The sequence below is a fragment of the Nyctereutes procyonoides genome, unplaced genomic scaffold (genome assembly GCF_905146905.1).
Source record: "Nyctereutes procyonoides isolate TBG_1078 unplaced genomic scaffold, NYPRO_anot_genome, whole genome shotgun sequence".
NCBI classification, from domain to species: Eukaryota; Metazoa; Chordata; class Mammalia; order Carnivora; family Canidae; genus Nyctereutes; species Nyctereutes procyonoides.
The window spans coordinates 25873694-25889921 of record NW_026575044.1 but is presented as its reverse complement, the minus strand read 5'-3'; the positions used below and the strand labels follow the sequence as shown (position 1 = coordinate 25889921).

General features: G+C 42.6%; 1 protein-coding gene across 6 annotated transcripts in view; it reads left to right on the top strand.

Annotated features, from left to right (window-relative positions):
• KIAA1328 (KIAA1328 ortholog) overlaps positions 1 to 14375 on the top strand; it is a 360132-nt gene extending 345757 nt beyond the window's left edge. For all 6 annotated transcript variants that reach the window (XM_055324146.1, XM_055324144.1, XM_055324147.1 and 3 more), the window contains one exon: positions 8863 to 14375. In XM_055324146.1, the coding sequence (XP_055180121.1) occupies positions 8863 to 9073 (211 nt within the window). In that variant the 3' untranslated portion in view covers positions 9074 to 14375. The remainder of the gene's footprint in view (positions 1 to 8862) is intronic.
• Positions 14376 to 16228: the final 1853 nt, after the last annotated feature.

Genomic DNA, 16228 nt, shown 5'->3' with positions numbered 1-16228 from the left:
AAATATTTTATTTATTTATTTATTCATAGAGATGCAGAGAGAGAGAGAGGCAGAGACACAGGCAGAGGGAGAAGCAGGCTCCATGCAGGGAGTCTGACGTGGGACTCAATCCAGGGTCTCCAGATCACGCCCTGGGCTGCAGGCGGCGCTAAACCGCTACGCCACCGGGACTGCCCTATACCAGGGATTTATGTACATTTTTGGTAAATGGAAAATGAATGGAGGATTAGTAACTTACTAAATAGAACAGAGGAATCTAACACATAGAAAGCGCTAAAAGGTATTCACACAAAAAAGAGATGAATATCACAAACTTTGGGTAGTTTAGGGAATTAGAAGCAACAAGAACAATGGAAAGTAGTGATGTGGAGTGGAACTAAAAATTTATGGAATAGACATGTGAAGTAAGAATTAAAAAACAGTTCTCTGCCACAGCACCATATGTGGCGTATTAGTCCCAAGCAGAAGGCTGGAGATTAACTCCATCTAGAAAATTCAACAGAGAAAAGACATTAAGGAATGTCACACTTTGGAAGATGAGATGAGTCAGATAGGGCTGAAAATAAGATCAATTCAAAGACTACAAATGGCAAAGGTGGCTTCCTTCCCTGACCCAGAAGTAGACCACATCTCCTTACCATGTAGAATATGGAAGATTCTTCTCTGAAGTTTAACAGTCTCAGAAAAAAAGACCTCGACATACTGATGTGGAGTGGTACATCCAGGCTGGGGAACAGTCTGACAATTCCTTAAAAGGTTAAACATAGAATTTGCAGTCCCACTCCTTATGTATCTACCCAAGAGAAACAAAAATTTGTACATGACTATTCATTGAGGCACTGTTCACACTAACCAAAAGGTGGAAACAGCCCAATGTATCATGTGAGGGATGGGTAAACAAAATGTGTTATATCCAAACTGTGGGATATTATTTGGCAACAAAGAGGAATGAAGTAATGATACATGATATAACGTGGTTGAACCTTAAAAACAATTGCTAAATGAAAAAGCCAATTACCAAAGGCCATTATATTGTATGATTTTATTTATATGAAATGTCCAGGCAAATTTATGGAGATAGATAGTGGTTGTCTAGGGCTGGGTAAGAGGGTGGAAATAGAGAATGATTGCTAATAGGAACAGGGTTTCTGTAGTGGGGAGGGAGCAATGAAAATGTTCTCAAATTAAATGATTATAATAGTTGCCTAATTCTTAATAAACTAGAAACCACTGAGCTGTATGCTTTAAATAAGTGTAATGTGTTTCTGTGTGTATTTTTATTTCAATAAAAGAGTTTGAAGTCAGCCACATTTGATGCTGCAGAGATATTATGTAAGATAAATGCCACAAAAAGTCCATTTGATTTAACAACATAGAGGTCATTGGGGAATTTGGTGGTTTCAATTTTAGTAAATTCAATTTATTGCAATAAATTTTAAAAAATGGTTTGGTAATGAAAGGAGAGGTCTTTAGGGCTCCTGATTAACCAGTAAGCAGACTGAAGGTTCTAGAGTAGATAGTCAATACAAAATGTTCCTAAGAAACATAAATAGGGGATCCCTGGGTGGCTCAGCGGTTTGGCAACTGCCTTCAGCCCAGGGCGTGATCCTGGAGTCCCAGGATCGAGTCCCATGTCGGGCTTTTTGCATGGAGCCTGCTTCTCCCTCTGCCTCTCTGCCTCTCTCTCCCTCTCTCTGTGTATCTCATGAATAAATAAATAAATTTAAAAAAAAACACAAATAGAGTGGATGGTCTTGTCTAGAAGAAGGATAAGGTACCTGGGTGGCTCAGTCAGTTAAGTGGCTGCCTTTGGCTCAGGTCATGATTCCAGGGTCCTGGGATCAAGTCCCACATTAGGCTCCCTGCTCAGCGGGGAGTCTTCTTCTCCCTCTGCCCTCTCCCCCTGCTTATTACCTCTCTCTCTCTCTCTCTCTCTCTCTCTCTCTGTCTCTCTCATGCTGTCTCTCTCTCAAATAAATAAAATCTTTAAAATAATAATGTGGTAAAAAATTGATAAGGAAAAAATAGTCCCAATATAGCAAATGAAAAAGTAGTTTATACAAACCATATGTGGTATCCTTTTTTATAAAACGAGACCAAGAAGAATATGTGGACGGGTAAGACTTTTCAGAATATGTGAAATATATTGTGATTTTTTTTTTGGTAGAGCCATCATTTGAAAATTTATTTATTAATTTGAAGGAGAGAGAGAGTAGGGAGACAGGGAGAGGGAGAGAGAGAATCGCAAGCAGACTCCTCACCAAGTGTTGAGCCTGACATGGAGTTCTATCCCAGGACTCTGAGATCACGAGCCAAAACCAGGAGCTGGCCACTTAACCAACTGAGCCATCCAGGTGCTCCATATTGTGATTTTTTAAAAGACTACCTGTCTTAAAATTTTAAAAAGCTGCTTATGGAGGAATACTAAAACTTAAGCCATCAGACCATTCATTTTTTTTTCAACAAATATTTAGCTCCTACCTTGTGTCAGATACCATTCTTGGCACTGGAGATAATATCAATGAACAGAATAATGACCCCACCCTCATGGAGCTCATTACTATTGAAAGAGCTAGACAATAAATAATGTATTTTAGGTAGTATTGAGTGATACAAAGAAAAAAAACACCGCAATGAGACAAAGTGACTGTGGTATGATGGCGATTTCAGATAGAGCGTTTAGGAAAGACCTCTTTGAGGAGGTGACATTGATGACTAGAGGGAGCAAACAAGGTCTGACAGCAGAGCCTCCTAAGCAGACGATACAGCATGTGTTCAGGCCCGGAGGTAGCTGGGTTGATAGAGAGGAGCAGGATTTAAAGGGGGAAAAAATTAGTTCTTTTTAGGATAGTTTGAAATGGCTAATATGCATCCAGGTGGAGAAATCAGGCAGCAGTTGGGGATGTGAGTCTGGAACTTGGGAGCAAGCTTCACGTTGGAGCTGTACGTTTAGGACATATTGATATTATTAAAAATCACATGAACGAATGGAATCACCTGAGATATGAGAGCTGAGGATTGAGCCCTGGGACATGCTATCATTTAAAAGATGAGAGAAGAGGAGGGTAATCAGGAGAGATCTGAAATCACAAAAGATGAGAAAAGGGAATGTGAGGACAAGCTCCGGAGACTGCATCCTCCCCTGGGTTTTGTCTCAGTGTCTTGCTCGGTCAAAGGCAACCAAAACTGGAACAAGAGTTCTAGGAGGACAGAATTAATGCCCTACAACCAAGTCCACATTGCTTCCTGAATGGACCTAGCAGAATAAACCAAATAAACCTGCATATCACCTCTCCATAAGGAAGCTTGTAAATCAGCCTGGATGCCCAGAGACCTTGTGAGTACTGATTTTGTGAGGTACACAGGCAAGAAAGCCAACACAGTCGATGCCTGTGGCTCAGAGAGAGTATGAGTGTTTCCAGGAATGCTATTTTATGGATGTGAATAAGTTGCCTATCCCGCTAAATTATATAAATACCAAACTCCCATCAGGGTCAGGCCAAGTTAATTCACTTTATAACCTCCTGTCATGTGTCACATCAGCAAACTAAGACACACTGCTCACAGAACACAATTTGATAAACACTGCTCTTTGCTGGTATTTAGTATAAAATGCCAGAGGAATAATTTTTTTTATTTTGCTTTATTGCATATATAGTTCTGATGTAAAATTGGGCAATTTTTTTTAAGCTTTGGTTTTTTAAAGCAATCTTTGCTATTTTGTTGCTTTTTAGTCTGCCAAAGTATTTGGTCTTTCCTGATACCAAAAGTGTTGTTAGAACACTTGTTGAATGAAATTAGCTATGAGGTGCCCCTGAAATCTAAGGCCCTTGTCTACCACAGACTTTCAGATTCTTCTGCCACAGTGTAAACCATGATTGAATATGGTTTCTAGAGAAAGAGAATTTTTATGATAACAATAGAACCATGCAGATAAGTATTTGTTCTTTAGGTAATTAAATTGTTGGCAAAAGATAGCCCAGTTGATTAGGAATATGGATATGTTCACACAGAGTTACAACTAATCATACTACACTTTTAAAATAAAATCTAGTGGGCCTGGGTGGCTCATTTAGTTAAGTGTCCTACTCTTGATTTTGACTCGTCATGATATCATTGTTGTGAGATCCAGCCCCAAGTCTGGCTCTGCACTGAACCTGCTTAATTCTTTTTCACCTTCTTTTCTGTCCCTCCCGCACTCGTGCATGCATGTGCACTCTCTCTAAAAAATAAAAATAAAATAAAATGCAGTGGAAAGAGGAACCATTTTCTTCTTTCACTTTTCCTATAGTTACACATCTTATCTATCTTGTTGGAAAGACTGAAGATACACAAGTCTAGGGAAGCCAAGGTGCCTGAAGTAAAAACCACTTGGCTCTGCCACTCACTTGCTGTATGACCCTAATCAGTTCACTTCTAGCCCTCTGGACCTCAGGTTCCTCATCAGTAAAATAAGTGAATTATTTCAAATTATGAAAGCCGAGGCCGAGTCCTCCATGACTAAGCATTACCAAGTGTTTGCCAGTATCTGGTTCTTCTCCTCTTCTGGAGCCACATGACTAGTTCTGGCCAATCACATATAAGAAGTATTGTGTCACTTCCAGGCTGTGGAAACCTATATATAATTTTGGAGTTTCTCTGCCCTGCCAAAACAATAGAGAAGCTTACATGTTCCAGATAATGTAGCCAAAAGATAGTGGAGCCGCTCTATTTGGACCTACTATGAACCTGTAACATAAACGTGAAATATATTTGACTTCTATAAAGCCATTGGAATTTTTTATTTAAGATTTTATTTATTTATTCATGAGAGGCACAGAGAGAGAGAGAGGCAGAGACACAGGCAGAAGGAGAAGCAGGCTCTATGCAGGGAGCCCGATGCGGGACTCGTTCCCAGATCTCCAGGATCATGCCCTGGGCCGAAGGCAGGTGCTAAACCACTGGGCCATGAGGGCTGCCCAAGCCATTGGAATTTTGACGTTAATTTGTTCTGTTCCGTAATCTAACTTATACTAATACATTAGATCTAACTCTCCATGGTTTTGTGGGTCACTCCCTATTATAAAGATTTTTTCTACAATATTATATGTGAATAAGAGTACTATGAAGGAGTTTGAAGCCCACATTTTTCTCAAATAATCAAATAAGTTGGTACCTATTAAATCAGTCTTTAAACACAAATCCCTATCATTACTCTCTATTTCAGTCTGTGTCTCTGAAAGATTGATTGCTGACATACTTTCTGATCCCCAATTATCTTGGCTCTATTTTTTAATAGAGAAAGCAGCTGGTTTATTCCCTCATTCAGAATACCTTTCCTAGCTGTTTTAAGCATGAAATTGTATAGAAAAGTACAGCTTTCCATTGTTTCTAACTTATAAAAATGTTTTGACTATATGAAGAGATGAATATTACCACAAGACTGCCACATGTCTCTAAGGAAGGTTCAAACAAACTCTATTCCTTGAGCATGAAGTAGGCTTGTCTTTCTGATAAAGAAACTTTCTTGGAAACAGTACCCAACCCATAGGCTTACACCTCAAGCTAAGATGTTTTGGTTGAACACAGAAACCATTGTCCTTAATGCTGTGAGAATAATCTGAAAAAAAAAATCTGCTCAAAAGATTCTCAATTTACAGTTTTTCATACCATATAAAATATGATATTTCCACACCTGAGATGTTATTCTGATCTTGGCGGGGACTTGAGAGCAGGGCCAGTGACATAACTTACAAGACCAATATAAATAAAAATGTAGGACCCCTTGCTCAAAAAGTAGTATGAAAATGTGCTAAGGTACTAAAATACAAAGCTTTTTCCTTTTTTTAAAGAATTTATTTATTCATTCATTCATGTATTATTCATGAAAGACACAGAGAGAGGGGGCGGGGCAGAGACTTAGGCAGAGGGAGAAGCAGGGTCCATGCAGGGAGCCTGATGTGGGACTTGATCTTGGGACTGCGGGATCACACCCTGCGCCAAAGGCAGATGCTCAACCACTGAGCCACCTAGGCATCCCAGCTTTTTTCTTTAAAAAGAAATGTATAAAGCATAATCAATAAGGGTGATACATGATTATTAGCATAAACCTACAGATAGCAAAAATTTTTTATATTTTTGAGGTCACAATTTTATATAATAAGTAATACTTTATTAATGTGATACCTTGACTGATCATAAGATTTTTCTGGCTCATTTTTCTTTAAATTCATTTATTAGATCATCAAAAGTGATACACTTAACAACTTTTATTTTAAATGATACAATTAAAAGCAAATCAGTCACTTTGGCAAATGAAACATCACACATAATTTTTGGTAATTTTTAATTTTGAGAAGAATCTGCTGATAAACTGACAGTGGAGCTTTTAGGAATATTTTATAGACTGTGACAACACTAGGATAGATTTCTGATAAATTATTTCAAAATATAAATTCTATCTCTTGAGCTTATGACACAGAACAACTTTTCTTAAAAGATATAGCTCCTTACCTTAGTTTTATGTATGTCAGAAAGTCTAATTTTAAATATAAGTTTGTTCAGTGTTGGTTTTCTCTGGTATATCCCATAACTTGTAGAGGTCATACAAGAAACCAAAAGTCACTTTTGGCTTGTATATAATGATTTGTTTATAGTTTGTATATAATGATTTGTATATAATTCAAAACTCCTACTTATGCCTTCTATTGCCGTATCTTCCATGACAAAGAAAAATTAATTTTAAAATTATCTTCCTCGGGGCACCTGGGTGGCTCAGCAGTTGAGTGTCTGCCTTTGGCTCAGGTCGTGATCCTAGGGTCCTAGGATCAAGTCCTGCATCAGGCTTCAGGTAGGGAGCCTGCTTCTCCCTCTGCCTATGTCTCTGCTTCTCTCTGTGTCTTTCATGAATAAATAAATAAAATCTTAAAAGTAAATAAATAAAATTGTTTTCTTCATTAACTGATTCATTTGAAGCTGCATATGAAAATAGTGTTATTTTCTATGAGATGCAACAATCTTTACATTTAATTTCTAAACCCGTGGATATTTAGTTTGCAATGGTGCAGCTGGTTTGGGGCTTTTGTTTTGTTTTGTTTTGTTTTTTAGAGAGAGAGAGAGAGAGCACACCTGTGAGTTGGGGGAAAGAGGAGAGGAAGAGAGAGAATCCTAAACAGGCTCCATGTCCAGCACAGAGCCTGATGCGGAGCTCGATCTCACGACCTGAGATTATGACCTGAGCCAAAATGAAGAGTCAGATGCTTAACCAACTGAGCCATCCAGAAGCCCCGGGTGCAGCAGATTTTAAAACCTGATTCTAAACTCTTTGAAGAATTCCTGTATCTCCTCAATGTGCTTTATTGCAATGTCCATGTGTATGCTTTTATTTTATATCTATTTTACTGGATGTATATTGCCTAAATGCTACCATTCTCATCTCAGTGTTCAGGCGAGAAAGCTAATATTTTGCTTCAGGGATGGGTTCTGGGAAAAGACAGGCAAGGCAGCCTCTCAGCACCGCTACCACCACTGCTGCTTCTCCTGCTGCTGCCATCACCGTCATCGATAAGGGCCCAGGCCCTAGCCCCAGCCACACCCTCAAAGCCCTGTGGTGCCCCAGGCTGCGTCTGGATGAGTGTGCACACCAGGCAGGCAGGCCAACTGTTTGGCACACACACTGTCCATTGCCCACTATGCCTGTGGCCTGAACCCGCATATGCATTCCCAGCATATCTCCTCTGTTCACACACCTGCTGTCTTGTCTCATCAGACTTCATTTGTAAAACACAAGGTCAAAGATAAAATCAAGAGTTTCAAGACCACAACAGAAGAGCAGTAAGCCATGTCCAGGGCCCTGTGCACCTGCACAGGTCACACACGCCCTGCTCAAGGCTTCATGATATATCTGTAGAAATTACTTGGCCCCTTGTATGAATGACTATGGAGACATACATTTATGCCTTTGGCTTTCCATCCTGGGAATACATACAGATGAGCCATGGATGAGGGTGTTATTGACCACTATTAGTTTCTCTGCCTCTCTGCTGATCTAAGCTTATCCCTTTCTGATGAAAATGCTGGATACCAAGGCAGTCTTTCTTTGGAGGAAGCTCTTCATAGATTCAGATGAGAGTTTCTTTTCCCAAGATTCTAGAGAGAATGGGAGTAAGCCAGCAGGACGGGACTAGCATTGAGTATTTACTATGTTAATTTATACCAACTGATTCATTTAACCCTAATAGAAGTTCTGTTAACTCCTTATGCATGAGAATCTGAATTGAATGGTTGAAGGGCTTTCCCAAGATTACACAGCCTGCAAATGGTAGAGCAGAGATTTAAACCAGGTCTGTCTGGCTGCAAAGACTTTGAGAAGCTGCTTTACTGTCCTGAATGTGAGCACTGGAGACAAACTACCTGGGTCCAAATCCTGACTGTGCCACATGATGGCTACATGTTGGATGAGTTACTTCCTAGAGCCTCTGTTTCCTCGTATGCACAATAGAGATCAGACTAGTATAGTACCTACTTCACAGAGTTGATTAGAAGGTTAAGTATGTAAAGCATCAAGAACAGTGCCTGATACTTAGTAAGCCTACAATAAATGTTACTACTACCGTCATTACTGTTGTCACCATTCCTTTTCCCACTCCACAGTCTCTCTTCACAGCTCAGAAAAGAATGTCAGTGATCAACAGAAGAGAAGAGCTTTCAGACAACAGGGGGCTTCTGCTGTTCGACTTCCAGAAAGTTCCCCTAGAAGGCCTTCTTGCACATGATGTGATCACTGATCCAATTCTTGCTACTGGCAGCCCATTTTTGTAGGCCTCTTGGATTCTGATATTCCACTGGTCTGATCAGTTTCTGTCTGGGTTGTGTGTGTTGCAGGTATGAAACATCTCTATTGGATTTGGTTCAATCTCTGAGTCCAAAGTCTGCTCCCAAACCTCAGCCCCATCCCTCTAGAGAAGCTGGGGCCTGGAATCACAGTACTCGCCGACTCAGTCCTCGAAAATCAACATGGAACAAGATGGGGGCAGGCAGAACCCCTGAAGACCTGGAGGAGAATCAAATTCTGGAAGATATCTTTTTCATTTGACGTTGAAACACATGCTACAAGATTCCCATACGACATGTGTGGGCTTCTTTATATACTGATCTAGGATTTAATTATTTTATTGCAAAGTAACCGTGTCTCTCCTTTCACAATGGCCTCTCTCACTAACATCCTGTTATGTGTTGAACTAATCATGCTACAAACCCAGGGTGGTTTTGATCAGACCAATCAGTAGGTAACATATTAAGGGGGCATGGGAGTGGAGGGCCATATCTTTCCCGTGCCAAGCAGAGATTAGAAAATTAACATAGAATACCTTCTACATGCAAAGCCCTTTGCATATTCAGCCTCATTTCCAGTGTTTCCTTCGCAATGCCTTATTGGAAAACGTTGGCTTTCTTTTGTACACAAGGAAAACCTTTTCATGGAAAGATCCCTCTGATTGAAATGGAGCCCTTTTGTAGCATAAGCAGTTTCAGAAAGAAAGAACCTTTACCTCTCTAGCTCTCCTTCACCTCTGTATACGGGTAGTCATTTAATTCTGAAGTTGGGCTTAGTGCCCCTCCCCGTTGCTTGTGACGTCACCAGGACCAGTCTTGAGTCATTTCCAGGAGTCATCAGCCCTTAACCACAGGGCACAGTGGGCCGGAGGGAGGGACCCAACCAACCCTTGGAAACCAGCATTAAGTAATGCACCTGGAACAACTGCCCTCTGGAAATAAAATGGAGGCACAGGCCTGACATGCTTTTCCTGCCATCCACTCCTTTCCCAGGATAAATAAGAGCAATAACTCAGTACTTTTTATTGACTCAAGTGTCTATATTTGTGAGCTGTTCATGGCTGTGTCTGGGGAAGATGCCACTAGAGAGAAAGGAGCATCAGATACCATAGGCTGATCGGCTTTCCCTGGTCATCCCTCTTACGTCTTAAGGATCAAAGGCCCAAGGTTGACCAGGCCTTTTATGTGCTCTGCTCTGTGTTACTGTCCCATGACCCCAAAGAGCCCTCTCTACTTGCCAGATTTCCATCTGCCCCTCCAAGCAGCATCTACCAATCTTTCCCACTGGGCCTCCATTTAACCCAGAGAAGGCTTGTGGAAGAAGTACACTTGAGACCTCATTCTCTGTTCTCCTATTTGGCAGAGCTCTTGAGATGGGTCCTTCAGCTTACAGGGGCTCTAGTGGGCTCTTGTGCTGATGGGTAGCATGATAAGCCTGCTAGAGCCAGTGAGTTGACAACTTCCCAGTCATTGGAAGCAAGGGAGATGTGTCCCCAGAAGTGAGTAGTGGATGACTTTATTTCATCTGGAGGGTATCACTTTCTTTCTCTCTCCCTTCCACCCAACTCCAGACTTGAAGTGGGACCAAGAGTCTTTATCAGTGAGCATTGGTAGCCACAGTCAGACCACCCAGGGTAAACTGCTGTTGGTGAGCCTGCATGGCTTCCCTGAATTCTTTATCAAAACTAGATTATGTCAGCCTACAAAAGCCTTGTTAAATAGATTCTTTATCTAGATAGATCTAAATCTCATTGTCTCTTCTGGCTGAGGCCCTGTCACCTCTACTTAGCCTTCCCTCCCTTTGGTGTTCTTGCTGTTTGGGGAAGAGAAAAATGAGATCTACCAACACCAGTCCTTAATCTGAGGTCAAGATTAACAAATTTTAGGCATTCAATTACAAAGTTGAAAAAACACTGCAGATTATAGTGTCCTTTTAAAGTTCACCTCATGACAGGAACTGAGTCAATTTCATCCCATTTCAGAAAGCATTTGGAAAATTGAGTTTCCTTTGGTATAGCAAAATAGGGAGCAAAAAACTGAGAGCCCTTAGCCATTTTCTCAATTAAATTTAGATTTCCAGAACTCTCTCTTCCTTGCCCCATAAGTGTCAAGAGCACCATAAGTACATCCATCTCCCTTGGATCAGCCATAACTACACTCCCTCATTTGGAGACCAGTGTCTTTACAGCTTTCTAGAATAAGAGGATGCCAGAAAGACCAAGAAAAGGATTATTTCTTTAAGAAGCTTGTTTGCCTTTAGAAGAATCATAAATGAGAGATATAAGCTAAGGATTTTTGGCTGGGGGCAGGAGTGGTCACGTGCCACAGATTGGAGTTTAACTGCTTCTTTACCTCCCCCTGCATGAGCATTTTGGAAGAGCAAAGATGGATGTTCAGCAGAGCGTCAATCAACTTATTTTTTATATGCTACATTCCCCCACCAGTTGCCTTTATCCTGTAGGCATTTCCTGTGTGTCAGGGCAATGGGATGTGAATATGTGCCTAATCCATTGGCTTCCTTGTGAATTGAACAGCGTATGTTAGCATCTTCATCTGTCTGACTTTGAGATATGTGTATGTTATATATATGAGAAGTTTGTTGTAGAGCCTGTAAGTTTGGCCTAATTGCAGATTTCCTACAGAGAGAGGGCCTGACACAGAGGAGTCTGCTTTCTTACTGGTAAAGGGTTCCCAACAGTGACTGGATGCCTCCAGCTGCTTCCTCAGAGCAAGACTAGACACATACTAGGGGTATTGCAGATAATGCCACAACATCGCCCACCCTGCTGCCCATCACTCTGTGAGAGAGAAACCAATCAATGTTTGCACCATGGGACTGGACAAAGTATGTCCATTCAAGCTCCTACAGGGGCACAACATGCTTGATTTAGGAAACTAAGGTCAATCAAGGAAAAGCTTTTGCTGACGGTCATCCTTCCTGGAGGCACACTAGAGTTCTTCCAAAGCTGACCCCCACAGTGAGGACTTATCTAAAAAATCCCAAATGTCCTGGGGAAGGGAGGAGCTCTCTCCTCAGTCAGAGCCTCTCTTTCCACCCGGCCCTGCTCCCAGCACCATGGCCAGAGACTCTGGAAAGGGATAGGCCTAAAGGAGCCCAGCTAGATGAAGTCTGTCGTCACTAGTGAGGTGGACGGAGGTTTTGGCAGACCCCTCCCAGCTCAGGCTTTATCCTCACTTCAGAGAGTATTGTTTATATACATATGAGATTTTAAGTTAATAAATTATCTCCATGGCTATTTTCCCCATGTGGTTTTGATATCGAATGGTCCCTTCAACACCCCTCATCAGATCAGTGGGGCAGAGGTCCAAAGCAAGAGCAACACTCCAGGTTATCAAAATGTTATTCTTTTCAGTATGTGTTAAAACAGCAGGAGCTTGGGTCAACCAAAAGAAAGGAAACGATTTGTCACATACTGATAGGTTTTCCTGGTTGACTCCCACTCGCTCCCATCACGTGGACACCAAGCCGCCTCTAGGTTGTGTGGTTGCTGGAATGGAACTTTCAATCTGTGTGCACCTCTGAGTCCCTTCCATTTGCCTGTCCCCCAAACTACCCAGCAAGGAAGAACTATCACAGCACTTGGAGGCAGGAAAAATGGCCCTATCTAGTTGACTTTAGTTGCTAAGAGATGTTAGGCGAGGGCATGTGTGCCAGAAATGCCCAATTTGGGGATCATACCAGTGGATTCAATTAATGGCCAGAGACCCTATCTCGCCTCTTGTTCCCCAGGTCAACCTGGCACCTCCACCTGACCAAGGAGACTACAAATGCCCCTCAGGTGGAGGTGGCGAGAACACAATTGTCAGTCAGCTCCAAGCCCTGTGCCATCTTATTCAATGCTTATGAAAGTCATACTTTTAAGAAATCATTTTTATATGTGTTTCTTGTAAGCCACCTGTAGTCCTTTATGGAATGAGGGCAAGGGTATGTCTGTGCACACCTAAGGTTCTCAAAGTGTTATCTTGTGCACCACAAGCCCTAACTAAGGTCATCAGCGAGTAAAGAATAGAATTCCAACTTGGAATCTGGGGTTGGAAGAGTCATTATTCCCTTCTTCCTGTCTCCTCCTTCCTGTCAAACTTGCAAGTAATGGCAAGTCCACCTCCTATTTCTTAACACGACCCCTTACCTCTATCTCTGCTGGTACTTCTCTAGCACAACAGTTTCTGCATTTGTCTTCCTACCAGATGGCCTTGAACAAGTGACTTTACCCTTTGCCTCACTCTTATCTGTAAATGGGGATCATAACAGAACCTACCTCAAGGGGTTATTGGGGGGTGCAGTGAGCTAATGCATCGAGTGCTCAGCACAAATAAATAAGTACTCATAAGGTTACCTGTTACTGTCCTCCAGGAAGCAACCAGGTCATCTTGCCATGTCGCATCCTGGCTTAAAAGTGTTGGATAGTCCCAGTACTTAGTTTCCTGTTGTGTTTAAGAGAGAGCTTGGCCTTCTGAGCATAATGCATGAGGATCTTCATGATTTGGCCCACTGCGCAGCTCTGGCCCCACTGTTTTTTTCTCTTGACTTCTGTGCTCCAACCACTATGAACTTCCATAGTTCCTGAAGGCACTATGATATCCTTCTCCTGACCTTGTGAGCTTTCTTAGTCCTTTGTATGTCCCTTATCACAACACTTGCTATGCTAGAAATGCCTGTTTATCTGATTCCTCCTTCAGCCTTACTACTTGTGAGTTGTACACATTTAGACACGTTATACTCTATACATTTAAAATATGTTGTAAAGTTAAGCTTCATAAATTATAACTCTAAGCCTCAGTTATGATCATTTATAAAATTACTTGCAAAAAGGGGATGGTAATTCCTACCTTACAAATTGATGCCTGGATCACTGGCCCAGAGGCCCAGAGGAAAGCCAGAATAAGGCAAAACTTGTTCCTGCAAGTCAGCCTAGGCAGGGTGTCCAGCAGAGCCAGAGGGGGCTGCGTGGAAGGTGGAGGGACCAGAAGACCCAGGAGTAAAGAACATTGTTGGGGTTTGTGAGAGAAGAGGAGATGTCTGGCTGGAAGACGAGGGCCCAGACAGGGCATGGGCACCAGCTTCACCCTCCCCTTCCACTGCTCTCCAGAGCTGGGTGGCCTTGGCAGGCACCTCACTGGCACCACTGCACAGACAGGCCCTGGCCTGACCACTGCCAGGCTGTCCAGGGTCCACTGTCCTCTTGTGCTGCCCTTATAAGCTGGGATGTCCCCACTCTTTGTCCTTCTCTTCCCCAGTGCTGAGCTGAGAAGCTTGGAGGAAGAGAAGGCCAGCTGTCCTGCTGCTTGTCGCTGCCAGCTGAGACAGTATGAACTCTGCAGCCCCGATTTTCAGCCTCTTCCTCCTGGCAGGAGGTGATTTAAGCTTGTTGGATTTATATAACATTGGGAAAACGGTAAACTGTGTAAATTTGCTATGTTTTCCAGGGACAGTTATTTATGGAGAGGCATTTTTAACTCAAGTGCAGAAGTGTTAAATCATTATAATAAATTCATGCTATTCAGACTTTCTTACATTGTAATAAATTTTTTCTAAGCATGAATGAGGAGATCCATGATTCCTCTAATATACCATTATGTATTTCTTCTCAAAATGACACAACTTACTATATCAACTTGGAGAATAATAGAAGGAGATTTACTGTGCTAGAGGAACAAAAGTCGAGTAGGAGTGAGTGTGAGAAGGGACCCAAGAGCAGTGACCCCCCAGCAGAACTTCTCCCCACCTCTCTGCTTGCTTTTGCCCTGCTAGGAGGAGCGGCAGGTACAGCCGCAGCACGGGAGGGTCTGGCGAGGGGGCCACCCCCACATCTTGCAGGTGAGCTTGGGAAAAGAGCAGAGAAGTGGGCCAGGAGCCCAGGGGCTTCTGTCCCCTACTATATGTGTTGGGGGGGTGCGGGGAGTACGCTGTCTCAAAAGGGAAATGTCCCCTGGCCTTCCCAAACCATCAGTCTAGGTAGAGAGCTGCCTTCTTGTCACCCATCTCCCATCTCACTCTTCACCTGGATGCTCACCTGGACTGGAGGATTCACAGCTTTCATCAGATTCAAAAAGTTCAGGACCATAAACTCTGACACATTTTTTTTTGATTGCCCACCGTGCACTAGGCACAGTCCCCTGACCTGGTGCCTGACCCCGCACTGCATGCAAGAGCTACGTCGAACTACAGTACAGCTCCCACAAGCCAGTCATCACAGAGGCCTGAACAGGGGCTCCTGGGAAGGGGAGGTTCTTCACTCAGAACCTTTTTTGCTGGGCAAAGGGACATTTTTGCTGGGCAAAGGCAGGGAAAGACGGGTTCCCGGCAAGAAGCCATGTCTCAAAGGCATGAGAACAGAGAACCCCCAAAGTCAGGAAGTTCCTGGTCAGCCTTAAATACTGGACCTGGTGTTTTGGATCTTTTAAAAAGATTTTATTTATTTATTTGACAGAGCATACGCAGGCAGAGGGAGAAGCAGGCTCCTCACTGAGCAAGGAGCCTGATGCAGGGCTCCATCCCAGGACCCTAGGATCATGACCTGAGCCAAACCGACAGAGCCACCCAGTTACCTCTAGGCCTGCCACAGGAGCAGCAGGGTCTGGTGGAAAGACACCTGCATAGGTTCCCAACCATGGCTGCTTCCCTGCTGCATGTCTCCTCCCCACTTGGGGCTCCCGGTTCCCTCAATGGATGGTGGGTGGGGAGCCGGTCCCTGCAATGCCCAGTCTAAGAGGCTGACAGCTCTCTTCAGGCTGACCCAGCAAATTTCAAACTGGACACTTTTTCTTCATTCTCTTTTGAAGTCAGACTTACAGAAAAGTTTTGGAAACAATACAAAGAATTCCTGTAAACCCTTCACCCATATTTCCCAAGTGCTAACATTTTAAAACCATTTGCTTTATCATTCACTCTTTCTCACACGTATATAAATACATATATTATTATCTTTTTCCTGAAATACTCAGCAGTAAATTACAGACATAATACTCTTCTTTCTCCTAATAGTTTACCATGGATTTCCTAAAAACAGGCCATTCTTCTGCATGACCACAGTACCATGATCACAGGAGGTTAACATCAACACAATGCCATTATCTCATCTGCGACCTTACCTGAAGTTCTGCCCAATTTCCTTCCTAGCTTAGCTTCCTTTCCTCAAATTTCCTTTTTAACAAAAGAAAAAACAATTCTGTCCTGGGTTCGTAAGCTACATTTAACTCTGAGATGAGTACAAGCCACCTGTTTTGTAAAATGTTCCCCAATTTGGGCCTGTCTGTTGTTTTCATAGGATTGCATTCAGGTTCTGCATTTTCAGCAGGAGTAAGTGGTCCTGAGTCCTCGGTACATCACACCAGGAGGCCCATGATACCTCTTGCCTTCAGTCAAGGGGATATTAACTTTAATCACCTGACTAAG